We start from the raw sequence: 25222 nt of genomic DNA, 5'->3' as shown, positions 1-25222 counted from the left end.
GAGGGCCGCCATCGCTATTGCGGCCTTCTTCCTCGGGTTTCGAGGCCCGGCCGCCTCCTCTCTTCCTCTCGGGAGAAGAGAACTGCAGCTCATGAGGAAAGAGTGGGGAAGAGAAGCTAGGACGGGGCTGAGGAACGGAGAGCTCTGAGGGGGCGGCGACACGCGGCGCCTCCGCCCCTAAGCGGCGAGCACTGCCGCCTCGGTAGCTGTCATGGTGGCCCGGGCCACGTGACTCCGGCTCTGCGCAGGCCTGGTTCGGCAGCCTCAGCTCCCCGCCTCCCTCTGTCTCGTTTTCGGACTCGGACATTGCCATTCTTCCATCAGGAGGATTGCTGCACAGACTCCCGACAAATCCAGTAAGTTTGTCATGAGAATGGGCGTTTCCCAGAAATACCCCTACCCCTGGCGTTAACCTGGAGTCCCAAGCGATAGGGTCACCTCCCCGCCCTTTATACGCGTTTTGCAATCTCTATAGACTCCCGGATAGGGATCTAAAAAAGTCTTCTACTGCCTTGAAACAACCGAAAGGGAGAAAATGAATGTTGGCTCTACGAATCAATCGTATTCGTATTCGACAGTATCGCCGAATCCCTTTGCCCGCGTCTCCACTGGCAACCGAGGACCTTACACACTAAACGGGCGCTTGTTCCGCTGTGGTCCGCCCGCCTGTCCCGGGTGGAGAGCATCGGCTTTCCACAAAAATGCCTGTTCCGATGAGGGACTCCGAGGGTTGGCGCCTGCGCAAGGTCGCCGCTAGCCTCTACGGGACGGGCTGGGGAGGAAGAGGCTGGGTGGTAAACAGGAAGTGGGCGCTCCGAGCTCGGGGGCGGTGTTCAGGTAGGTTCCTCTGGGGGCCCGGGCCTCGCGAGTGGGGGTCCCCTTTCAGTGACCCAAGACGATGGAGGTGGCAGCGTCTAACCGGCCGTTGTGCTGGTGGCTCTGAGAGTACCCTTGCACCTGCGGGTGGGCGTGTCGCTGTGCTATCCACCCTCCGAGTTCCTGAAAACAGGAATGGCAGGTCTCCAAAGGGGCAAGATGGGGCCGGGCCGAGAATACAGTACTTAACGCTCTTCGTTCCTGAAGTAAAGATACACAGAACTGCAGACATTTTCATCCAGGCAGTGGAAGGCCGCCTGAAAAGAGTATTAGACAAATTGTTGTAACAAAATCGAGTGTATTGTGTGCCTTTGCCTCTAGAAAGCTTGATTTACATGCACATACATGCTGTATTCATTTACTTGTAAAGTTGGTATACGGGGCTATTGTTTAGAGGGTTTTATATACATTTTTAAAGGAGCTCGTTAAATGTTTTGAGCAAGGGAACTTGCTCAGTTTTTCATTGAGCATACAATGCATTGAATATCTGGTTTTGTCGTGAATAGGCAAATATTTTAAGGGAGGTGCTCAAGGAGGTATTTCATATACTGTTCAGCCCACGGAAATTTTTCCCTAGTAAGAAAAGTCAACCAACAACATTGTATAGTGTCTTTCAGTTAATTACACCTTATCAGAATTTCTTGTCTGTTGGTTCCGGTAATCTAATCGCCACATTTAAGTGTTCAGTTAGGCCTTCTGTATTTGCATTATCTACCCAAGGACTTTTAGGCCACTGATGTGCTGTTTTTTGTTTGTTTGTTCTTGTTTTTTTGTTTTTTTGTTTTTGTTTTTTTTTTTACCAAAAAGGAGTGGAACTTAATTTTTTTTTAATGTTTTATTTTATTTTTGAGAGAGAACAAGACAGAGCATGAGCGGGGGAGGTGCAGAGAGTGAGAGGGAGACACAGAATCTGAAGTAGGCTCCAGGCTCTGAGCCATCAGCAAAGAGCCCGATGCAGGGCTCCAACCCATGAACAACGAGTTTATTCCCTAAGCTGATGTCAGATGCTTAACCGGCTGAGCCACCCAGGTGCCCTGGAACCTCATTTTTTTAAGTTGGCATTTTACTTAGGTAGTTTTTCAAATATTTTGGGTTTTATAGAATGGAAGTTATTGATCAAGTATTGTGGGGTTTTTTTTTTTAATGAAAATACAGATGCTTATTAGCTATTTCATGGAAAGTGTATTTATCATAGAGACATGTGCTATAACTAATTAATTGGCATAAGCAGTACTGTGTTGGAAATAGTTCATTTAAAACCTATTTACTTTAAGTAACCTTAGCAGTCTAAATAAAAATAAAGGTCATTATTTATACCTGTTTTGTAAATTACGGTCTCGTCCTGTGACCTCCTTACTTGTAGCTCTCCAACCACATCCCAGTACTTTGCTATTCAAAAGGGTGGTCTGGGGACCAGTAGCATTGGCATCTCAGGTCCTACCCTAGACTGTTGAATTAGAATCAGCATTTTAACAAGACCCACCTTCTCCCCATGCTAAGGTGACTTTTATAAAGCACATTAAAATTTAAACATTACTGCTCCAGTATATTTAACATTAGCTGTTAACTGTGGACAAATTTCCAAGTGCTAAGTTTTTACAGGCCTGATCTAAACATAGACTACAATAAATAGGGAGCACCTGGGTGGCTCAGTTGATTGAGTGTCCCACTCTCGATTTTGGCTCAGGATCCCAGGGTCGTGGGATCGAGCCCCGCATTGGGCTCCCTGCTAAGCCTGAAGCCTGCTTAAGATTCTCTCCCACTCCCCCCACTTGCATGCAGTCTCTCTCTCTAAAATACAGAGTACAATAAATAGACATTACAACAAGATTCACTCATGTCAATAAAGCATTTTATTTATATATGCATATGCTTCATATATACATATACTTTAAAAATATATACGTATGTTTTTAGTAAGCCTTTAATTATTTTTATACTGTTTACGTTATTAAATGTTTTATGTTTAATTTTTATACACTTCCTTTTTTGTTTATAGGAAACATCTGGAGAAAATGACACATTGGTTTCATAGGAACCCATTAAAAGCCACAGCTCCTGTCACTTTTAACTACTATGGTGTAGCTGCTGGCCCTCCTGCTTCAAAAATATGCAGGTTAGTTTTAATCTCAATAACTACTGATAGAGCCACTTTTGGATACAAGGTACTTTTTTAGGTTCTGTATTGAATGGGCAATACAGAAATATGTAATACATTGTCCCTGTCTTTAGACGACTTCTAAACTTACAAACGATGTGTGAAGATTTAAATCACAGATTATTTAAACTTTGGCAGTCATCTAAGCTGCGGTCCGTAATTTTAGATCAGTGAGTCCCAGAGAGGCTAAACCAATCACAATGAAGGAGTTAAGCTACATGTTACAGAAGTACAAGAGACTCCACAAAGTTGTATGTAGATGTTAATTAGCCAGTAGTAGATTAATTAGCTACTGGTTAATTAGCTATCTGGTTAATTAGCCAGATAGTAGATTCATGGAGTTCTGATCAGGGAGAGATCCTGATGACCTAGAATGGGCTTTAGGGTGTTCATATAGGAGAAAGGGCTTGAGTTGGGGTTTTAATAAATCAGATGCCAGTTCATGGGTTGGCAAACTGTCCTGCAGGTTTGTCCCACTGCCTGTTTTATAAATAAAGTTTTATTGGAACGGAGCCACGTCCCCTCACCCCATTTATTTACATATTATTCTGGCTGCATCTGGCTGCTTTCCTCTACAACAGCAGAGTGGTAATATCAGCAGAGACTTTATGACCCACAAAACATTATAGAAAAGGTTTGCTGATAATTGATTTAGATTGTGAGAAGGGACAAGAGAAAAGCATTTCTGTCAGGAACACTTTTATTCTAGGGAAAGTGAGTAGAGCAGTTTGGAACAAAAGAAAGAGATGCAAAAGATACGTCAAAGGAGGAGTAAACTGGCCAGGTATCTGATTTGCTCTGGGAAGTTGAAAAGGATTCTGTCTGTATGAAACACAGAACCTAGACGATCAAGACCTTGATGGCACCAGTAATGGAAAGTTGAGAGTGTTGCTGCTTTTTCTGGAAAGTAATTGGAGCACAAGGTGGGAAAACTGGCTTATTAATCTAGATCAGAGGTCATCAAACTTTTTCTGTCAAGAGCTAAATAGTAAACATTTTAGGTTTTGTGGGGTCATATATAGCTGCTGTTGCATATTCTTTTTAAAATCTTTTTGTTTTTTATTTTTTTTCTTAAGTAACCTCTCTACCCAACGTGGGGCTCAAACTCATGACCCCGAGATCAAGAATCGCATACTCTACCAACTGAGCCAGCCAGGCTCCCCTGTTGCATATTCTTTGTTGATTTTTGCAAACACAAGTTAGAGGCTGTAGTTTGCCAACCCCTGATCCTAGACTCCCAGAGGCTGGTCCCAGCTTACCTGTTTTACCTGTAGCATGAGTCTCTTAACTTCTTTGGGTCTAATTATTCATCTGTAAAATGAACAGCCTAAATTAGATGTTTATAAGGTACATTTTTCTGAAATTCTATAATTTTAAAGTGAACGTAACTTTACTCAGCTGGGTTGCAAATGATGATTGAGTGCCTGCTTGGAAATAGCTAGCAAACTATTTGAGTCTAGGCCTTAAGAATTCTTTTTCCCCCCTAGTCTGGGAATTACTCCTGCCTAGCTTCTAGTTAAATAACTCAACAATGACACATTAGTAAGGTAGACCATCCCATCTCTCGTTAGTTGTATATAGTTGTTGGTATATGCTTTCTTGGTATAAGCCTTCATGGAGCTGATACCAAAGAGTAAACATTCCATCTAGACCATTTAAGATCAAGTCTGCACTGTCCTCTAAACACCACTGCTACATCATACCTCTTGTAAATCTTAAAATATTTTAAATGTTAGTATTCTTTCACTCAACAAAGAACCTTGAGTACGTGCTTTATCCTAGGCACCTTTTAAGTTCTGGATATACAGTCCCTAGTCTCTCAGTGCTTACAATTTAAGTGTAGTCTTAGTCATGTATATACAAATGTCTTCAGTCATTGTCCCTTTAATACGATTTCTGAACCCTCACTAAGCAAGTTACCTTCTGAAATCAGATGTGGAACTGGAACCTGACCAAGCTGCATCTGGTGGATGTAGATCTCCAATTGGATACAAAGTTAAGACCTCAGAGAGAAAAGCAAAAAGCCAAAGACTAAACATTGTTGAAGGTGGGAATAGAAAGGGGACATGTCAGGGGCGCATGGGTGGCTCAGTCGGTTAAGCTTCCTACTCTTGGTTTCAGTTCAGGGTTTTGTGGGTTTGAGCCCCGTGTTGGGCTCTGCGCTGGCTGTGCAGAATCTGCCTGGGATTCTCTCTCCCGCTTTCTCTGCCCCTTCCCCACTTGGGCTATCTCTGTCTCTTTCAAAATAAATAAGCACTTTAAAAAAAAGGGGGAGGGCGGGGGGACATGTAAAAAAAAAAAAGTAGAAGGCACTTCTAGAGATAAGAGGAAATCCTGGAATATTTTGTGTTAGTAGAATATAGGGAGAAGAGATTTCAAGAAGGAAATGGCATGGAGCTTGAACCCATGAACTGTGAGATCATGACCTGAGCCGAAACCAAGAGTTGGGCGCTTAACCTACTGAACCACCCAGGTGCCCCTAGAATGCAATTCAAAAGTAGAGTTTCCTACTTGGGGCGCCTGAGTGGCTTCTGATACCAGCTCAGGTCATGCATGATCTAGCAGTTGTGAGATCAAGCCCTGCATTGGACGCCATGCTGAGTGTGAAGCTTGCTTAGGATTCTCTTTCTCCCTCTCTCTGCTCCCCCCACTCCCCCTGCCCAAAGTTAAATAAATAAACTTTTTTTTTTTTTTTTAATTTTTTTTTTTCAACGTTTATTTATTTTTGGGACAGAGAGAGACAGAGCATGAACGGGGGAGGGGCAGAGAGAGAGGGAGACACAGAATCGGAAACAGGCTCCAGGCTCTGAGCCATCAGCCCAGAGCCTGACGCGGGGCTCGAACTCCCGGACCGCGAGATCGTGACCTGGCTGAAGTCGGACGCTTAACCGACTGCGCCACCCAGGCGCCCCAAATAAATAAACTTTTAAAGAAATTGTCCTTTAAAAGAAATAAAAACAGGGTTTCCTACTGAATAAAGTATATTGAGATCATGTCTAGTTTTGAAACGTAAGGAGATACTAGAATTGCGTAAACATTGTTAAATTCCTATTTTTCAAAAAACTTGCATTGTGAACTGGTCTATTTAATTTACTAATTCTTGATTCCTTTCTCCCATCTTAAATGCTTGTGTTTATTTGATGTTTTTAAATTTTTTTTTTAACGTTTATTTTTGAGAGAGACAGACAGAGCGAGAGCAGGAAGGGGCAGAGAGAGAGGGAGATATAATCTGAAGCAGGCTCCAGGCTCCGAGCTGTCATCACAGAGCCTGATAGGGGGCTTGAACTCAAGAACCACAAGATCGTGACCTGAGCTGAAGTCGGATGCTTAACCAACTGAGCCACCCAGGCGGTGTTTTTTGATGTTTTTTAATGTTTTATTTATTTTTGACAGAGAGAGAGAGACAGAGCATGAGCAGGGGAGGGTCAGAGAGAGAGGGAGACACAGAATCCGAAGCAGGCTCCAGGCTCTGAGCCGTCAGCACAGAGCCCGACGTGGGGCTCGAACTCACAGACCGCGAGATCATGACCTGAGCCGAAGTCGGACGCTCAACGGACTGAGCCACCCAGGCGCCCCTTTTGATGTTTTTTAAAATATAAAATGTATATTTTTATTACATAATTGTATACATGACTTGCCCCTTAGATTGGACTGAGTTTATTTTAGTACAACTTTTAAAACAGTTGTTACCAGAAATTTCACTTACCCCTAGTGTTAGTGCTAATTAAATTCATTCCTGTGTACTCTTAGTCATACCTTAGAGGAGGGTGTGTGTGTGGGGGGGGGGGGTGGGGGGGGGTGTGTGTGGTATTTTAAAGCTTTTACCATTGAAACTTTTAATCCACTTTAACATAGATTCATCATAATTCATGACTTAATTTACTCTTTCTGTCTCTCATAAGTGACTTGAGATCGTCCAGAGCACGACTGCTTGAACTCTTCACTGATTTGAGCTGTAATCCAGAAATGATGAAGAACGCAGCAGATTCCTATTTTTCACTTTTACAAGGTTAGTTATTTATAGGAACTTCAAAGTTTTTGAAAAACAGCTATGCGGCAGTTCACATTTAATTCTTAGACTTTACAAATCTGAATATTCTAGTCTTCTAGTCTGTATTCTTTGGTATATTTGAGTTTCAGAAACCTGAGAATGTAAGGGCAGTATTGGTCTTTCTAATGTTTTGAAAAGTAAATGTGTACATATTTCATATTATGTTACCTTAGAAGGAGATGTGAGATACAAAAAGGGAGGGGTGGCAAGGTCTTTTCTACAGGTATCTGGAAAAGTCATTATCTGAAAAAGTTTCTAAACAGAATACCTGATATTCCTTCTAAAACTAAAAGGCTGTACCTTTTTATAGGTTTCATAAATTCCTTGGATGAATCTACCCAAGAAAGCAAGTTACGATATATTCAAAATTTCAAGTGGACTGATACATTACAAGGACAGGTTCCAAGGTAGGTGTGCGGACAGTACTAAATGGAAGCCATTTTTGTAACTATTTGGCCAGTGGTTAACCCATTGCCTCTGTATCTGAAGAAATAGAACATAGATCTGATCAGCATTTTCTCCTATCGGGAAGCTGGTTAAAAACGTTTGACCTGAACTCTTAATATACTCAATTAAGTAAAAATCTAAATTATTTCTCCTGGATCAAATCTATGAGATAATCCATACAAATATTACCCAGAATTCAACAGTCTTAGCTGTATTAATAACATGCAAAGAATGGTTTGGGAATTTGGAATCCAAATCTTTTGCCTACCTTTAAGCAGAGCAGAATTTTGATTTTTATCTAGTTTTCTTTTCTGTTGGGTACTTCAGATACCTTTGGTCAATCTCTTTCTATTTGTCCCGGGTTCTACCCCAGCTCCATACCCTTTTGAGTCATAGTTTTATTTTTTTCCTAATTTTTCTTCACCGTTTCTTCTCTTTTAAAAAATTTCCTCTCAAAACTTTCTCATCACACTCTTGAAACTAATCAGAACAGATCTAGTTACAACAGGAACCAGATCATAATGGTGCTAAATTTTTATTGAACTTTTTTTTTTTTTAAGCACCATTGTGTTAAGTGGCCATATTATCTTGATCTCAGTTTGCTGTAGAAAACTGTATAAAGTCAGAAGGGAAGGAAATGGAGATTGCTGAGAGGCCCAGGGCAGCCATGGCAGTGGCAGGAGTGTGGACTCAGGCGCTATATCAGGTCTTGTACTGTGTGAATGCCTGCTTCTTCACATCAGATCATGACCTGAGCCAAAATCAAGAGTTGGATGCTTAAGCAACTGAGCCACCCAGGTGCACCTCTCTTATTATTTAAAGGTAAACTAATAAATTAGATATGCCTACTAGATCACCAGATGTAATTCATTTGAATGTCCTGAATGCTGAAAAGAATAAGGTTTTAAACTACGCATTAAATTTTTTTTCAGTGGGGTAAAACGGTTTTAAGAGTTTGTTCATGGAGCGGGGGAGCTGGCTGGCTCATTTGGTAAAGCGTGCAACTCTTGATCTTGGGGTCATGAATTCAAGCCCCACGTTGGGCCTAGAGCTTACTTTAAAAAAAAGAAAAATTATAAATTTTGTTTAGTGCTCACTTCAGCACATATACTGAAATTGGAACAGTACAGAGATCAGCATGGCCCTTGCTCAGGGATGACACACGAATCTGTGAAACATTCCATTAAAAAAAAAAGTGTCAGTATTTTGTATGTTACGTTAAACAGGGTATCACAAGTTATTTTTGAATGACTAATGTTTTATAACACCCCCCCCTTTTTTTTAATCTAAAAAACTTCCCTTTCTCTATTCCTTTAATGATGGTGGCAACAGTTAAATAGAAAATAACAAAGTGGAATCACAATTCTAGTTTCTTTTTGGCTCATTTTTCTGTGTGTTAGTATTATGTGTATAAAATAAGGGTATTACTTCTGTTTTCATCATTTGAGACAGATGAAGAATTTCCAGGGTCTTTTCAGAACAATAGTGATTTAAAAAATTGGCATTACCTTATTTGCTTTAGTAAGCCCTTGTCATCTTCTTTGTGTCATATTTAGTAATAGAATCTGAAGGAATATGCTTGTTTTTAGACCTTTTTCTTTGTGGTGCATGTACTGATAGGCTTGGCATTCAGTGTCTTTACCAGTTTCACTTCTGTTTGGCTTTTTGACCTGCTCCTCGATTTCTTTTTACAAACCATGTGCTCCATCATGCTAGGTGGGTCACTGCTCTCAGAAAAATGTTGATCCTTCTTGTGCCTTTAATGGCATCATTCCCTCACCTGGGATGTCCTTCTGCTTCCCTTCCCACCATCTTTCAAGGCACAATTCAGAGACTGTCTATACCATGAAACCTTCTTGAATCATTCTAGCCTGAAGCAGTGTCTCCTCTGAATTCCATTTTTTTAAAAATGTGGTATGAGAACCACGCACTCCAGAGTCAACTGGTTACTTACTGAAAGTGTAGATTCTGGGCCCCTCTCAGACTTTCTGATTCTCTGGAGTTAAGTCCCCCAAATTTATATTTTTAAAACTACTCTGTGTACAATAACCTTTGAGAACCTACTATTCACATGTTTACTATCATGAAGTACATAGTGGGCTATTGTTTTTAGTCATTAATCATAAGGACTGTTTTCTTCATTTTTCCAATTAGCATATAGTTTTTATAATTTTGAGTTCAATGTACAGTAGGCTTCATATAGAGATGTGTCAGTAATTGACAGAAGTTAATGAACATGTTTATAATTCTAGTGCCCAGCAGGATGCTGTTTTTGAATTAATTTCCATGGGATTTAATGTAGCTTTATGGTATACCAAATATGCTTCAAGACTGGCTGGAAAAGAAAAGTAAGTCTAAAGGGGAGGGTTATATGCATATGTGTTATTTTTTCAAGTATATGGAGTTTCGTTATTAAAAAGTCTAAGCTACTGATAAAAAGTACCACTTCTGTTAAGTGCGAGGTTGCCTCATAATGTTAGTGTTTTAAGTGTCAGAATTATGGAGCCCAGTGTTGGAAAGAAAAATTAATCTTGTCAGAGGTCTTATCTAAATGAAACCCTATACCAAGAAAAGGAAAGAATTGAATATTGGACTGCATAAAAGTACCATAAATAAAGTTAAAAACAAATGACAGATGGTCAAAAAAATCGTAATGCATGTGACAAATTGTTTTTGTAATGGAAAATAAAGAGGAAAGGAAAGGATCAACAAATCAATTGAAAATAAGTGAAGGACATGAACAGGCAGCTCCTAGAAAAAGAAATACAAAGATAAGTATGTGAAAAATGTTTTGAAGGATTAAAGAATTGTGACATGAAATAAGATGCAGTTTTGATAATAGTAGAAGTGGATGTCAGCAATATGAAACTGGCAACTATGAGCTGTGGTACATGTGAACATGTGTATAATATGCAGCTATTTCAAAATAAAGTTGAATTGTCAGGGCACGTGGTTGGCTTAGTCAGTAGAGCACGTGACTCTTGATCTCAGGGCTGTGCATTAGAATCCCATGTTGGGTGTAGACATTAAAAATAAAATCTTAAAAAATAAAGTTGAATTGTACGTGCTGTTGTAAAATTATGTCTAAAGTAATTTATATGATTAAAATGAGCAGAATAGTGAATATTGTGTGTGTGCGTTTTTTTAAGTGTGTGCATGCACCAAGTGTAGAATATTTTGAATTTGTTTAATGCACAGAACATTATCTGGAAGGAAAAACTAGACCTATAGATAGAGTCTTTCTTTTTTTTAATTTGTAGTATCTTCTCTGGATATTCTTCATGTGCATTTGTTCCTTTTTTAATTGTCAAATCAGATTTTTTAAAAGGAAGACTAGTGGTGAGAAACAAATGACTAATTTGGTTTTATGATAATTCACTAGTTGGTTTTAATACGAGAAACAGGATTCATCCTCTAACTGACGTAATCACTGTCTTTAAGCATAACAGAAGATGAAGCAAAAGAAGTCCATCGAAGCCTAAAAATTGCAGCGGGGATTTTTAAACATTTAAAGGTAAAGTAATATGACAGTAAAATGTATTCCTCATGCTTTAATTCTTGATTAAATTTTCTTCCTTTGGGGGCTGGAGGAAAGAATTATTTCACTATGTAAAAAGAATCTACTGTATGTCCTGTTTTTCTTACATTAAGTACTTTGTTGATGAGTGCAGCCAGTTACAGAATCTCACATGTCTTCATTTCAGAGAGTCATCAGTTAATTTTGTTTTTTATTTTTATTTTTTAAGTTTTTGTTTAAGTAATCTCAGTACCCAACGTGGGGCTTGAACTCAGGACCGCAAGGTCAAGAGTCACATGCTCAGGGCATCTGGGTGGTTCAGTTGGTGGAGTGTCTGACTCTTGATTTTGGTTCAGGCTGTGATCACCGTGTACTGGGATTGAGCCCTGCGTCGAGCTTTGCGTTGGGCATGGAGCCTGCATGAGCCGCTTTCTTTCTCTCTGTCTCCCTCGCTTGTGCTCTCTCTTGCTAGAGTCACCTGTTCTTTTGACTGAGCTAGTCACACACCCTACCAGTGACTTTGACGATTGGAAAACTCAAGCTGTAATCACCTGTCTCTTTGGAAAAGACAGGAGAAAACAAAGTACACACATTGATGGTTCTTACCATCTGGGTGCAGCAGTTGCCGGGATAGTCATGGTCCTGCAAAACTGAACTTCTGAGTGTACTCTCTGTATCTCAGTGAAAATGTTGAAGGGCAGTCAGCCTGCACTCATTATATTAAATTGCCTTGGAGCTGTGATGGAAATTAGAGAAAAGACTAATGTATTTAGTAATCAGGATTACCCCCACTTCATTCTAATTAAACCGATATTTACTGAACGCCTTCCAGAGGCCAATGATGGGCTCTCTCATGATAAAATAGGATGCAGGGGGCGCCTGGGTGGCTCAGTTGGTTAAGGACCCAGATGTTGATTTCTCTCTTGGTCGTGAGATTGAGCATTGCGTCTGCACAGTGCAGAGCTTGCTTGGGATTCATTCTCTCTCTCTCTCTCTCTGCCCCCTTCCCTCCCTCCCTCTTCCTTCGTCTCCCTCCCCCCTCCCCAGCTCATGCTCTCTTTCTCAAAATAAATAAACATTAAAAAAAAGATGTTTTTACAGTAATTAAAAACCTGTGATCCTGAGTTATCTATTAAATTATAGACTTCTTTACACTCTGCTGTTATTAATGAGTGAATAATTCTAGCCATCATGCAAAAGAGAACTTTGGTTACTGTTTCAGTTAAACATTTTCTAAGATGAAAATACGACCTGCATATCTAAGCTATGTATTTTGGCCCAAAGTTGGCAGAAGTTTATGAGAAGCTTTAAGTTTTAGTATACAGGAACTTTTATTCTCTATAAGCTTAATATCGCTCCTATTTACACAATTTTGCTGTCCGGAATTTTTCTTTTTTTTCTTCCCCCTTCAAGACTTTTATTTTAACTGTGGGGCTTGAACTCATAACCCCGAGATCAGGGATTGCATGCTCTACTGACTGAGCCAGCCAGATACCCCCTGAGTTTCTGATAAATCCCCAAATTGAATGTCTAATAACTTCCATTTTGTTTATCTGTAACAATTGGGTTAAAATAAAATTTGACTTCTTTATTTTTGTTTCTCTTTCTCTCTCAGGAAAGTCATATCCCAAAGCTCATTACACCTGTAGAGAAGGGGAGGGATTTAGAGGCACGGCTCCTGGAAGCTTATGTTGTCCAGTGTCAGGCAGAAGCTCAAGAAGGTATCCTAAATATTGTAAGATTTTGCTTTTTTTTTTTTTTTTTTTTGAAGAAATCTCTACTGGCATCTAATTCTTTTTTTTTTAATCAGAATTAGCTGAATTTGAGTTTCACATCTTGAGAAATTTCTAGTGAGGAATAATTTCACTGTCAGCATTTGCCTTCATGCATGGTTTGTAGGAAAAGGCCTTGCAGTTTAATGGATCTTTTAAGAAGGATTTTAATTTCATGCCATTTCTGACAGCAACAGATGAATCATGTAGCTCCTCTTTTCCCGATCTCCCTTGCTCATTTCTTTTTCTCTTCCACTGTTTGCCTTGCCTCTCTTCACCTTTCAGTGGCAGGAAATAAATGAAGACTCCTGTAAAGGCAACGAAGAAACTTTGTAGGCTTTTTGTTTTTCTTTCAAATTCCAGTGCCCTGGAGGGATTCGTTTTCCTCTGACATGCTACTTTGTAGTAGTAGTTTTTTGTGATCTAGTAATTAGCTAGTGATTTAAAGAAATAGTGTCAGGCGTGAGGCGAGCGGAGCCAGAGTCGAGACCAGAGGCCGAACTCGGGATCTGACAAGATGGCCGGGCTGCCCCGCAGGATTATCAAGGAAACCCAGCGTTTGCTGGCGGAACCAGTTCCTGGCATTAAAGCAGAACCAGATGAGAGCAACGCCCGTTATTTTCATGTGGTCATTGCTGGCCCCCAGGATTCCCCCTTTGAGGGAGGGACTTTTAAACTTGAACTATTCCTTCCAGAAGAATACCCGATGGCAGCCCCTAAAGTACGTTTCACGACCAAAATTTATCATCCTAACGTAGACAAGTTGGGAAGAATATGTTTAGATATTTTGAAAGATAAGTGGTCCCCAGCACTGCAGATCCGCACAGTTCTGCTATCGATCCAGGCATTGTTAAGTGCTCCCAATCCAGATGATCCGTTAGCAAATGATGTAGCGGAGCAGTGGAAGACCAACGAAGCCCAAGCCATAGAAACAGCTAGAGCATGGACTAGGCTGTGTGCCATGAATAATATTTAAAATCGATCTGATCATCAAGTGTGCATCACTTCTGTTCTGCCAAGACTTCTTCCTTTTTTGTTTGCATTTAATGGACACAGTCTTAGAAACATTACAGAATAAAAGCCCAGACATCTTCAGTCCTTTGGTGATTAAATGCACATTAGCAAATCTATGTCTTGTCCTGATTCACTGTTGTAAAGCAGGAGCAGAGGCTAGAAGTACCATCTGGATTGTTGTGAAACGCTTAAAAGCAGTGGCCCCTCTCTGCTTTTTATTCATTTCCCCAATGATGGTTAAAGTATAAAGCACTGTGAATGAAGGTAGTTGTCAGGGTTAGCTGCAGGGGTGTGGGTGTTTTCTCTTTATTATTTTTTTTGAGGGGGTGAGAGGTAGTTTTAATTTTATGGGCTCCTTTCCCCCTTTTTATGGTGATCTAATTGCATTGGGTAAAAGCAGCTAACCAGTTCTTTAGAATATGCTCTCTAGCCAAGTCTAACTTTATTTAGACGCTGTAGATGGACAAGCTTGATTGTTTGAACCAAAATGGGAACATTAAACAGACATCACAGCCCTCACTAATAACATTGTGACTTTGCTGTCAAGAGTAGAATCCTTCCTTCAAGAAAAGCTTGTGACCATTTTGTATGGCTTGTCTGGAAACTTCTGTAAATCTTATGTTTTAGTAAAATATTTTTTGTTATTCTAAAAAAAAAAAAAAGAGTGTCAGAACCAGCAAGCTTATTAGTGTTTTCTGTTTCTGTTTGCACTTTCTGTAACTTACTTTTCATGTTAAAATTCTTGACAAATTGTGTTAAAATGCCAAATAGATTGTTGGGATGGCTTTTGCTATTACAGTTAACTTAGTATGAATGCAAGTGAACTTAATTATGCATTCACTTTGCTGTGCTTTGGTGACAGTAACAATCGCTCGAGCAATTGAACTGAAACACGCGCCCGGCCTAATTGCTGCACTGGCATATGAGACGGCCAACTTCTATCAAAAAGCGGGTGAGTTTATAATTCTCTTGCTGTATTTTTAGTCTTTAGATGTTCAGATTAAGCTCATGGTTTAATAGGGAATAAGCAAAACAAAAAGATTCTCTAGGTTATTTCTTCATTTGCAAACCTGGAATAATGTCTACATTATTTTATTAATCTTGGTTAAAAGAATGAGAGCTGTTCACAGGTAATATGCTGCATAACTGTTAATGGAGAGGCCAGCGTTATAGTTCTTAACCAGTTATATGTAATAATTACACAGGTGTTTTAGTTTTTAAGTTTTTTGGGTCTTTATAATAACCTTATGGTTGTCATGAAACCAAACTCCAGAGAATTAATATAACTAACCTATAATTTAACTGTTAGCAGGCTGGGAAGTTAGGACTAGAACTCAGGTCTTCTCAGTAGCCTGTTATTCTTTTCATTCACTTATTCAGGAAACATGCATTTATTTTTGTTTATGGGATGGTTACTACTCTAGTTGCTAGCTATACAAAGATCAGTGTACAGACAGAGTCACATCTAGGGAAGGAAACAAACCTGTAGCCACATTATAATAGCATAAGATAAGATGTGGCTACAGCAGTGAAATGAAAACCTCAAGGATCCAGGCATGCTAGAGGAGGCTTTCTATGAGAAGGTGGTGTTTGGGCCTTATTTCGAAATATAAATAGAAGTTTTGAGTTTGCTAGGAAGCTTTAGCATATGGGAAAAGTAGAACATTCTATAGTATGTACAGAGATAAGAAAGAATTTGGCACATTCTGGGACCTTTAAACAGATGCTCTTAGCTGAGGCACAGGATGAGTGATAGGAGAAAAGGTTAGGAAAGTTTGCACGTGAGATCATGAATTGGTTTGTAGCCTTAGAAGTTTGGCTTTTATTTGGTAGATCATGGACCTGTGAAAAGGTATAAAGCAAATCTGTTTTGATTGGATCTGAATTTAGAAAAGCTCTATAGGGGGCACCTGGGTGACACAGTTGGTTGAGCCTCCAACTTCGGCTCAGGTCATGATCTCACAGTTCCTGAGTTCAAGCCCCACATCAGGCTCACTGCTCTCAGCACAGAGCCCATATTGGATTCTCTGTCCCCCTGTCTCTGCCCCTCCCCCACTTGTACTCTTTCAAAAATAAACAAAATGTTTAAAAAAAAAAAGAAAAAAAGAGGGGCGCCTGGGTGGCTTGGTCGGTTAAGCGTCCGACTTCGGCTCAGGCCATGATCTCACAGTCCGTGAGTTCGAGCCCTGCGTCGGGCTCTGTGCTGACAGCTCAGAGCCTGGAGCCCGTTTCAGATTCTGTGTCTCCCTCTCTCTCTGCTCCTCCCCTGTTCATGCTCTGTCTCTCTCTGTCTGAAAAATAAATAAAAACGTTAAAAAAAAAAAATTAAAAAAAAAAGATCCCTATAATTGCAGGATGAGAAATGGGCTTGTGAGGTGAAGGCTGACTCCACTTAGTGTTAAGGAAGAAGGGATCGTAGTCTGTGGAGGAAGGGACAGAAGCTTTGACAAAACAGAGAAGTAGGGAGCAGAGGAGAAATGGATGAGAGAGAAGTTGGCAGGATGGGAATGTGCGTGTTAGGGGAAGGTTCAGCCTGGGGTGATGGACCAGGAAGGAGGGTGTCTGCTGCTGACTGGGGTTACCACACTATGCAGTTTGCTATATTATATAACGAAAGGAAAAAGTGTAACAGTGTAATTTATATTTTTCTTAAAGTTCTATTTTTATCATTATGTTAAGCCTAAGTTGCATTACCTATCAAAGGAGGTGACATGGTATTCAAACAGTCTTATTTACGTAGTTAAAGTATAGTTATGGGAAAATCACTTTAAAGCAAAGTTTTTTTTAGAAAATATGTAAATGCTTGAGTTTTAGACTTGAATGGCATTCTGCTTTTAGCATCTGAACTAAATGATCATGAACACATGAACTAAAAATCTTCTAGTGAATCGGGGTGAAATTATATTTTGCTTTTTAAAATGTAACTTTAGATCATGCTTTATCCAGTTTGGAGCCTGCATACTCTGCTAAATGGAGAAAATATCTTCACTTGAAAATGTGTTTCTACACGGCTTATGTAAGTACTGATAACCTGAAAACCAGTGTAAATTTACTGTCTTTCTAGCCCCGTGCTTGCTAGGTCTGTCATTTTGTAAATTAGCATTGCATAAATAATGGAAAGCTGTCAAATGTTTACCGACAGCCAGTGCAACTCTTGTGAGCTGAGGTGGGTGGAAAGAGACGACGGAGAATTGTAGCACTGGGTTATAGTGATGGAATTACTATTTGATTCAAACCCACTTTTTATTATTTTTTATTATTATTTCTTTAATTTTTATTTATTTTTGAGAGAGAGAGAGTGTGAGCAGGGGTGGGGCAGAGAGAGAGGGAGACAGAATCGGAAGCAGGCTCCAGGCTCCGAGCTGTCAGCAGAGCCTAACACGGGGCTCGAACTCACAAACTGCAAGATCATGACCTGAACCAAAGTTGAATGCTTAACCAACTAAGGCAGGCCCCCTAAAACCCACTTCTTTTTAAAGTTTATTTATTTTACTTATGTATTTATGTAAATATAAAATTAATATATAAATATATATATTTATGTCTATATTTATAAAGTTTACTTTTTCATGTTGAGAGAGAGGGAGAAGATAAGCAGGGGAGGGGCAGAGAGAGAGGGAGAGAGAGAGTCCCAAGCAGGCTCCATATGTCAGCACCAAGCCAAACCATGAGGTCATGCCCTGAGCTGAGACCAAGAATTGGATGCTTAACCAACTGAAGCACCCAGGTGCCCCTCAAACCCACTTTTAAGCTGGAACCTCTGTATACTTAATGAGAATTCTCTCCTTTCATCTTGTACGTTGAAGAAGATACTTACTGATCCTGATCTTTTTTTTTTTTTTTTTAATTTTTTTTTTTTTTTAACGTTTATTTATTTTTGAGACAGAGAGAGACAGAGCATGAACAGGGGCGGGGCAGAGAGAGAGGGAGACACAGAATCTGAAACAGACTCCAGGCTCTGAGCTGTCAGCACAGAGCCCGACACGGGGTTTGAACTCACGGACCGTGAGATCATGACCTGAGCCGAAGTCCGACGCTTAACCGACCAAGCCACCCAGGCACCCCCTGATCCTGATCTTAAGGCATACCCCCTCAGTCTGTGAAGAAACCTTAATAAGCACTCTTTTAGAAGTTACTTATCAGTGTCTTCCACCCACCAAACAAACTCACTTGTTTGTTGCTTAGAATATCATGTGAGAGATAATCAAACGCCTTTTTCAGACCCGGGTAGATACTTTTATTTCTTCTACCTTGGGATCTGTTTTCAGGCATACAGTGTTGGACCATGTGCAAGGCTTGGGTTTGATACAGACATTTAGAGTGAGCATGTTCTTTTTCAGGCTAATAATCTTTCTCTTGAAACCTGTTTAGTTATTATTAACCTTAGAATCCTCCCTCCCTGTCCCTCTGCATTAGCACAGTAATTTCCCTCCTTTATCTGCAGTGCCCAAATCTTAAAAACCAATTTCATTATTGAAAAGTACTTTTGGGGGCGCCTGGGTGGCGCAGTCGGTTAAGCGTCCGACTTCAGCCAGGTCACGATCTCACGGTCTGGTCTGTGAGTTCGAGCCCCGCGTCAGTCTCTGGGCTGACGGCTCAGAGCCTGGAGCCTGTTTCCGATTCTGTGTCTCCCTCTCTCTCTGCCCCTCCCCCGTTCATGCTCTGTCTCTCTCTGTCCCAAAAATAAATAAACGTTGAAAAAAAAAAATTTTTTTTTGAAAAAAAAAGAAAAGTACTTTTGGGGCTCCCAGGTGGCTCAGTTGGTTGAGAGTCTGATGTTGGCTCAGGTCATGACCTCGTGGTTCGTGAGTTCTAGCCGCGCCTTGGGCTCGCTGCTGTCATGGAAGAGCCCACTTCAGGTCTCCTGTCCCCCTCTTTCTCTGTCCCTTCCCTGCTTGCGCTCTCACTCAAAAATAAATAAATCTTAAAAAAAAAAAAAAGGCACAAACACTAAATTTTGTGGGGCGTCTGGGTGGCTCACTTGGTTAAGCATCCAGCTCTTGATTTTGGCTCAGGTCAGGATCCCAGCCCAGGATCCTGGAATCGAGCCCCGCGTTGGGCTCCACGCTGAGCACGGAGCCTGCTTGGGATTGGAATTCTCTTTCTATCCCTCTGCTCCTCTCCCCTGCTCACGTTCTCTCTCCAAAATAAAAATATACATATGTTAAAAGAAAATCCTTTTTCCTCTCACCCCATGGTTAGAAGGTTAGTTTGGTTCAAAGCGTGACATAATCCCACTTTTTTTATACTAGCAGAGATTGGGGGAAGCTTATTCAAGTAAAGAAATGTAAGGGATGGCATTGATATTCAAACAGTGGATGAAGGCCCGCTTCATCTGATGCATTTATAAAACAATGATAGCAGAAAGCATCGTTTGGGGAGAGAATGAATAAGAATTTCTTTCTTTATCAGGCTTACTGTTATCATGGTCAGACTTTGTTGGCTAGTGATAAATGTGGCGAAGCAATCCGGTCTCTCCAAGAAGCAGAAAAATGTAAGTATTGCTGCCAGAATATTAACGCCCTTCTTAAACACAAAAGTTTTATCATGAAAGAAATAGGCAGTTAAAAGAGATTTTGGCTGAGTTCATGAAAGAGGATGGGAACTCAAGTGAGGAACTGGAGAGAGAGAAACAACGTTTCCAAAACCAGAAAACCTGTAGAAAACAGCCCCTTTCCCTTACTCTATTACGGGTATCACTGTCACACTAGGTAAGGAGCAGAAAAGTTGCCATCATCTCTGACTTAAAGCTTCCTTAGTATAAACAATAAGCAGATGATTTTATATCCCTTTCACCTGCAGTTTATGCAAAGGCAGAAGTACTGTGCAAAGAATACGGAGAAACGAAGGGACCTGGGCCAACGGTCAGACCCTCAGGACACTTGTTCTTTCGGAAGCTCGGAAATCTTGTGACAAACACCCTAGAGAAGTGTCAGAGAGAGAATGGGTTCATGTGAGTACAGCTCGGTGTTTTGGCAGTATGAATGCTAGCGTGTGTATCTACAGTCACAGCGTTTAAATAGCAATACTGGGGGCGCCTGGGTGGCGCAGTCGGTTAAGCGTCCGACTTCAGCCAGGTCACGATCTCACGGTCTGTGAGTTCGAGCCCCGCGTCGGGCTCTGGGCTGATGGCTCGGAGCCTGGAGCCTGTTTCCGATTCTGTGTCTCCCTCTCTCTCTGCCCCTCCCCCGTTCATGCTCTGTCTGTCTGTCCCAAAAATAAATTAAAAAAAAGTTGAAAAAAAAAAAATTTAAATAGCAATACTGTTGTCACAGGCTCCCAGTCCGTCTCTGCCCCACTTTGTGTCACATTGCACTCAACTCGAATTTTCTCTTTAAATTGGTGGTAAAGTTCCCTCCTGTTGGACCTCGCTTCATCCTGCTTCTGATACATATAAAAGCAGATGTTACAATTTTAACGTAGGTTATTAACAAAGAGCTCACTTACAGTGTCTCAGTTTTCTCTTCTTGGTTTCCCTGGTGTTTCTTCCCTGGGAGTTATATGGAGCTTCTCTGCTGCTCTCACGTGGGCATCCCGCCCTGCTCACAGCCACCTGTAAAGCAGGGAAATGGGTTTTCTGTCCATCCTGCCTAGTCCTGTCAAGCAGTTTTCCATTGTGAGGTCAGCATTGTTCAAACTGCAGATGACCACCTATGTAGATGGGTAGAATCTGTCTTGTCCCTGCTTTTTCTCTTTACAGTCTGCCCCTTAACATGCCGCACCTGGTCATACTGAGCCCTTTTACTTCGTCAAATATGCCTAGTATAACTTGCCTTACCCGTTTTGGAAAGCATTCCTGAACCTCCCTCTTCCCCCGACAGCATGTTCTCACGGCATGCGATGTCCGTCAGAGCTTCTGTTACGTTGCATTGTAGTGGACAGGTTTCCTGACTGTCTCATCTACTCACGCACGCCGCATGAGGCAGGAGAATCTTTTCTGTCCTATCATTAAATGGTCTCTTTCTCGCACAGGGCCTTGAACACAATAGCCGCTCAAGTAGTTAATGAATGAATGAATTGCTGTTTAAATTGCTTTTTGCAGTTACTTTCAAAAAATTCCAACAGAAGCCCCACAGCTGGAACTCAAAGCAAATTACGGTCTCGTAGAGCCTGTACCTTTTGAATTCCCTCCGACAAGTGCACAATGGACACCGGAAACGCTGGCCTCGTTTGATCTCACCAAAAGACCCAAGGATGACAGTGTACGAGACTGGCTTTTTTCCGTTTGTTCACAGAGGTTTAAAAAGAGAATTCAGAGTTAGCATTTTGTTATTTTTCTCTACTTAAGTAGATCTAGATATATACACATATGTATCTTTGTCTAAATGTTGTTAGCTAACTGCAGTGTTGGTGTGATGTGTGTTGTTGAATTGTGTCAGAGATTCGATCTCTAGGCCTTAATTATCTTCTGATTTCTTACATAATTGAGGCTGTTTTCAACACATTATCTTGCCTTTTTACAATTTATCAGAGCCTCCTTTAGGAACATGTGGGAGAAGTCGTCTAAGGATGGATGGCTTATCCATGTTTATATTGCTATAGCAATATTCTGTTTTTGATTTAGCTGCTGCAGGGTATTTGAAGATTTGACCTTATTTCAACGTTCCATGAAATCATCCAGGGGTAAAATAAGACTGCTTTTATTCATTTATCTAAGTACATGTTGGTGTACTAAATCAAAGATGAGATTAAGTGGGAAATTTATGGTCTGACTGCCCGAAGAGGAGGGGTCTGTGAAAAATAGGGAATGGGAATTAATTTGCAGCCATAGCTCCTTCCTTGACATTGGGTTTTTATATAATTTCCTACCCATTCTGAAACCATTAGTACTTAAAATGACTGTCTTTTTATCCTGGTCAACCTTTAAAATAATGCGATACGAAGTAGCCTGTTACTGTCCTGAGATATTTTCAAACTTACGAGTTCCACATGCATAGACTCATCACTCAGTTTCTCCGTCCTCAGAAAGAGTGCAAGCACCATTAGCTTGATGTTTGCCTGCCTAGGTTTTCATCTTCACTGAAGCGTTGCTTTCTGATTACTTCTTAAATTGAATTGATATGTAGCATTTGGAAAAGCTTTGTTAATTTCAGCGTTGGGTAATTTAATACAACATCTTTAAAAAGCCTAAGGTGGGGGTGCCTGGGTGGCTCAGTCAGTCAAGCGTCCGACTATGGCTCGGGTCAGGATCTCACGGTTCGTGAGTTCGAGCCCCGTGTCGGACTCTGTACTGCTGGCTCAGAGCCTGGAGCCTGCCTTGGATTCTGTGTCTCCCCCTCCCCCGCTCACGCTCTGTCTCTGTCTCTCTCTCTCAAAAATAAAATAAACATAAAAAAAATTAAAAGTAAAGATAAATAAAAATAAAAAGTCTAAGGTGGAAAAGGCCTAGTGTTTGTTTTCCAAATCTTAGTTTATTATGTACTTAAAACTGTATTTCTTTTTCTCCCTAGACCAAACCCAAAGCAGAAGAAGCAGTGAAGCCTGTCAGAGAACCAGATACCAGACCTCAGAAGGACACGGGATGTTCCATCTCCTAAAATACACTGATAAAATGTGCACTTTGAATTTCTCTATTAGTAGATAAGATAAACCCTGGGACTTCAGTTCATATTTCTTAAAAGGTTTTCTCTGAAGCCCGTAGAATGATTTAGTACATTCGGAGGGAATCTGCCTTCAGTTTATTTGTTCTTGATTTTTAATATAGTAGAGATGTTTCATGCTTTGTTTCCAAACCCTTTTTAATCAGGACAACATGTAAAAGATTTTACTGTGCCCCTGAAGGGCGTATTTGGGGGTTGGGTTTTTTTTTCTTCAAAGTCTGGGTTGTAGTAAGTTTCAGGTTAATATAGGCCAGAATCACGTGGCGTCAGGTATGTCTTTCTATCTTCACACACAAAAAGTTTTATTTTCCTTCCTCTTACCTGATACCAGAGGAATGACAGGAGTTGGTTTTTAACAGTTTTCTTCCTCTTACCATTATATTGTCACACAGACTTGTGTTCTCTTCAAATCCCTTACATTTGTAAGAAGCTATAATTTGTTCCAAAAAATCAGTGTTTATAGGTATTTTGAGACCATTTAAGAACTTCTGTTCTGGTAGCCCTGCACTTTATTTCAGCTTCAATAAACCTACAGTGATTTTTACAAGTACTTTTTCTAATGGGTTTTTTACTTCGAGGACAGAACTTTGTGACAGCTCTTCATGTTCCCATGTGAGAGAACACAATGAAACGTTTTTGCAGAAGTCAGGTATTTCACGATGTAAAGAAAAAACATCAACCCTAAGCGAGATAGGTTGTCCTGAATTACACTGCTAACTCTACTTTTTGGTCACAGAAGTTATGGTAAGATGCCTTCGTTACTGATTTCAGTGTGCGTTATTTCTATATGGTCTTCTAATTTACACATCCTGTCAGAATCGTATTGCTTTAGGCCAAAGGCCATAGCAAAACAAGAGCAAACATATAGTATGAGCTTAAAATCAGCTTGTAATATTTGAAACAGTTTAGCGTGTACACAGACTTGGGAAATAGTGGATGCATGCTGCTTTAACAAAAGTCACACGTCTGTAGTACTATCTTTTTTGATTATTCTTCTGGGGCGTTAGCTAATTTTCCTATTACAAATGACAGATTGGTTCACTTACTAGAAATAGTGTATATTGAGAGCTTACTATGTGCCCGGCACTCTGCTCAACACTTACGTAGGTAAACCATTGACTCCACGTGGTAGCCCTGTGGCTGATAAGTGAAATCTGCATAAGGTGTTGAAATAGGAGTAAACATTTCATGGTGAAGAATAAAGAGATTATTCCTACCTGAATCAGTATTGTGTGCAAAGAATTACTTAAGTCGTAGTTTTCACTCTTGAAAACTACAAAGAATCAGTGAGAGTTTTTTTTAATATACGGAAATGCTAATAACTATACCATTTAATATTTGAAACTGCAGTTTCTAGAATAAGTGGAGTAATAACTGGACTTTTAACTTTACTTTGCTGTCTACAGAAACATACTTTAATGAAATTTCACTGTATATTACGTGACACTACAAAATCACTCGTCTGTTTGCTGTTTGCCATTTATGGACAAAACTTTAAACTTGTGCCGGCTTGTTCTTCTCAGCCTCGTAGGACCTATTTATCTTGGGTACTAGTACTCGTTAACCTAGTTGCTAAATTTTCACGTTGACACTTGGGGGTTATACTACCATATATGGAATGAAAACATGTCATATGTCCAGTGCTTTTGTAAAATGCAGGAAATACTGGTATTACTTTAAATCAATAATTGGCAACTTCGACATGAGCAAGTAAGAAATACTGTGTTGACTGAGCAAAAGTGACGCTTTGTGACTAAAATACCCCATTATATATCTTCTTTGAAGTGGCGTTGGAAATTTGGGAAGGTGACACACGTCAAGCAGCTGCATGAAGGTTGTAGAGGGTGTAACTTTGTGTTAAGTGTTGCGTATATTTTCGTCCTTCGTTTAAACTGGATAATGACCGCCAACAAAAGTGTTGTTTGTATAATGCATTATCTTTTTATTTATGAAAATAAAAGTAATTTTACTTACAATTTCATTGGGATTTTGTTTTTCGATAAACATTTTTACACTTATTCAACCAGTTACCATTAGTACAATGCAAAAACCCTAATTCTTCACAGTAAAGTTTTAAAATGACACACATTTGGGGCGCCTGGGTGGCGCAGTCGGTTAAGCGTCCGACTTCAGCCAGGTCACGATCTCGCGGTCCGTGAGTTCGAGCCCCGCGTCGGGCTCTGGGCTGATGATGGCCCAGAGCCTGGAGCCTGCTTCCGATTCTGTGTCTCCCTCTCTCTTTGCCCCTCCCCCGTTCATGCTCTGTCTCTCTCTGTCCCAAAAATAAATAAACGTTGAAAAAAAAAAAAATAAAAAAAAAATAAAATAAAATAAAATGACACACATTTGTATTGTTGTATGCTACATGAGTTCATTAAATATTCAACGCTCCTCAATCTATTTGGCTTTTATTTCTGTTTCTTGGTACTTAGCGCCACTGAATGGCAAAGTAGGATCGGAGTTGGCCTGTGTCTCCCTTCGTCAGCACAGTCCAGCACCATGCAGTTCTGTGGACTGTGGGAGACTCGGCTGGAGAGCCCGTTGTGGCTGTGCTGTGTGCTCTGTAGAAAGCTGTCCTTTGGCAAGTTGAGGTGGGTTTCCAGTACTGTATAAATGTACTGAGAAATACAACCCCATTCAGAAATGGCGCCTCATTTTCCAGGGTGTGCTTTACAAAATCACACATTTCCCACCTCTTTTAACGTCCGTAAAAATAAACTTGCAATGTCACGTGGGTTACCGTGATTTTGGGTTGACGGACTTGTGATACTTGAGAAATTTGCTCAG

General features: G+C 40.4%; 2 protein-coding genes and 1 pseudogene across 4 annotated transcripts; all 3 read left to right on the top strand.

The window, feature by feature from the left end:
* Positions 1 to 79: 79 nt before the first annotated feature.
* On the top strand, positions 80 to 24408 carry BROX (BRO1 domain and CAAX motif containing). 3 transcript variants are annotated; one of them, XM_047076535.1, is made up of 13 exons: positions 80 to 356; positions 2876 to 2992; positions 6937 to 7043; positions 7396 to 7492; positions 9785 to 9880; positions 10974 to 11046; positions 12665 to 12770; positions 14698 to 14787; positions 16766 to 16851; positions 19248 to 19329; positions 19638 to 19788; positions 20878 to 21037; positions 22286 to 24408. In XM_047076535.1, the coding sequence occupies exons 2-13, from the start codon at positions 2892 to 2894 to the stop codon at positions 22370 to 22372; spliced, it is 1236 nt and encodes a 411-aa protein (XP_046932491.1). In that variant the 5' UTR covers positions 80 to 356; positions 2876 to 2891; the 3' UTR covers positions 22373 to 24408. The 3 variants fall into 3 exon arrangements, with proteins under 3 accessions (XP_046932491.1, XP_046932493.1, XP_046932494.1); XM_047076537.1 differs by lacking the exon at positions 80 to 356 and adding an exon at positions 768 to 837; XM_047076538.1 differs by lacking the exon at positions 80 to 356 and adding an exon at positions 938 to 1018.
* LOC124510553 (uncharacterized) lies at positions 8622 to 8722 on the top strand (annotated as a pseudogene).
* LOC124509930 (ubiquitin-conjugating enzyme E2 N-like) lies at positions 12800 to 14401 on the top strand. The gene has a single exon (XM_047076541.1). The coding sequence runs from the start codon at positions 13339 to 13341 to the stop codon at positions 13795 to 13797; it is 459 nt and encodes a 152-aa protein (XP_046932497.1). The 5' UTR covers positions 12800 to 13338; the 3' UTR covers positions 13798 to 14401.
* Positions 24409 to 25222: the final 814 nt, after the last annotated feature.

The sequence above is a fragment of the Lynx rufus genome, unplaced genomic scaffold, assembly GCF_022079265.1.
Source record: "Lynx rufus isolate CCGP_SWC_20201006 ecotype Redwood Valley unplaced genomic scaffold, mLynRuf1.p SCAF_15, whole genome shotgun sequence".
In the NCBI taxonomy this organism is placed as follows: domain Eukaryota; kingdom Metazoa; phylum Chordata; class Mammalia; order Carnivora; family Felidae; genus Lynx; species Lynx rufus.
Note: the sequence above shows the minus strand (reverse complement) of the source record. Positions and strands in the feature narration are given on the sequence as shown.

What these genes read in the sequence shown, in the direction of transcription:
- BROX (XM_047076535.1), top strand. Translation starts at nt 2,892, where the DNA reads ATGACACATTGGTTTCATAGGAACCCATTAAAAGCCACAGCTCCTGTC. An exon ending in TTACAAGGACAGGTTCCAAG is followed by an intron (nt 7,493 to 9,784) that starts GTAGGTGTGCGG and finishes TTATAATTCTAG; the next exon opens with TGCCCAGCAGGATGCTGTTT. An exon ending in AAAGACCCAAGGATGACAGT is followed by an intron (nt 21,038 to 22,285) that starts GTACGAGACTGG and finishes TTTTCTCCCTAG; the next exon opens with ACCAAACCCAAAGCAGAAGA.
- LOC124509930 (XM_047076541.1), top strand. Translation starts at nt 13,339, where the DNA reads ATGGCCGGGCTGCCCCGCAGGATTATCAAGGAAACCCAGCGTTTGCTG.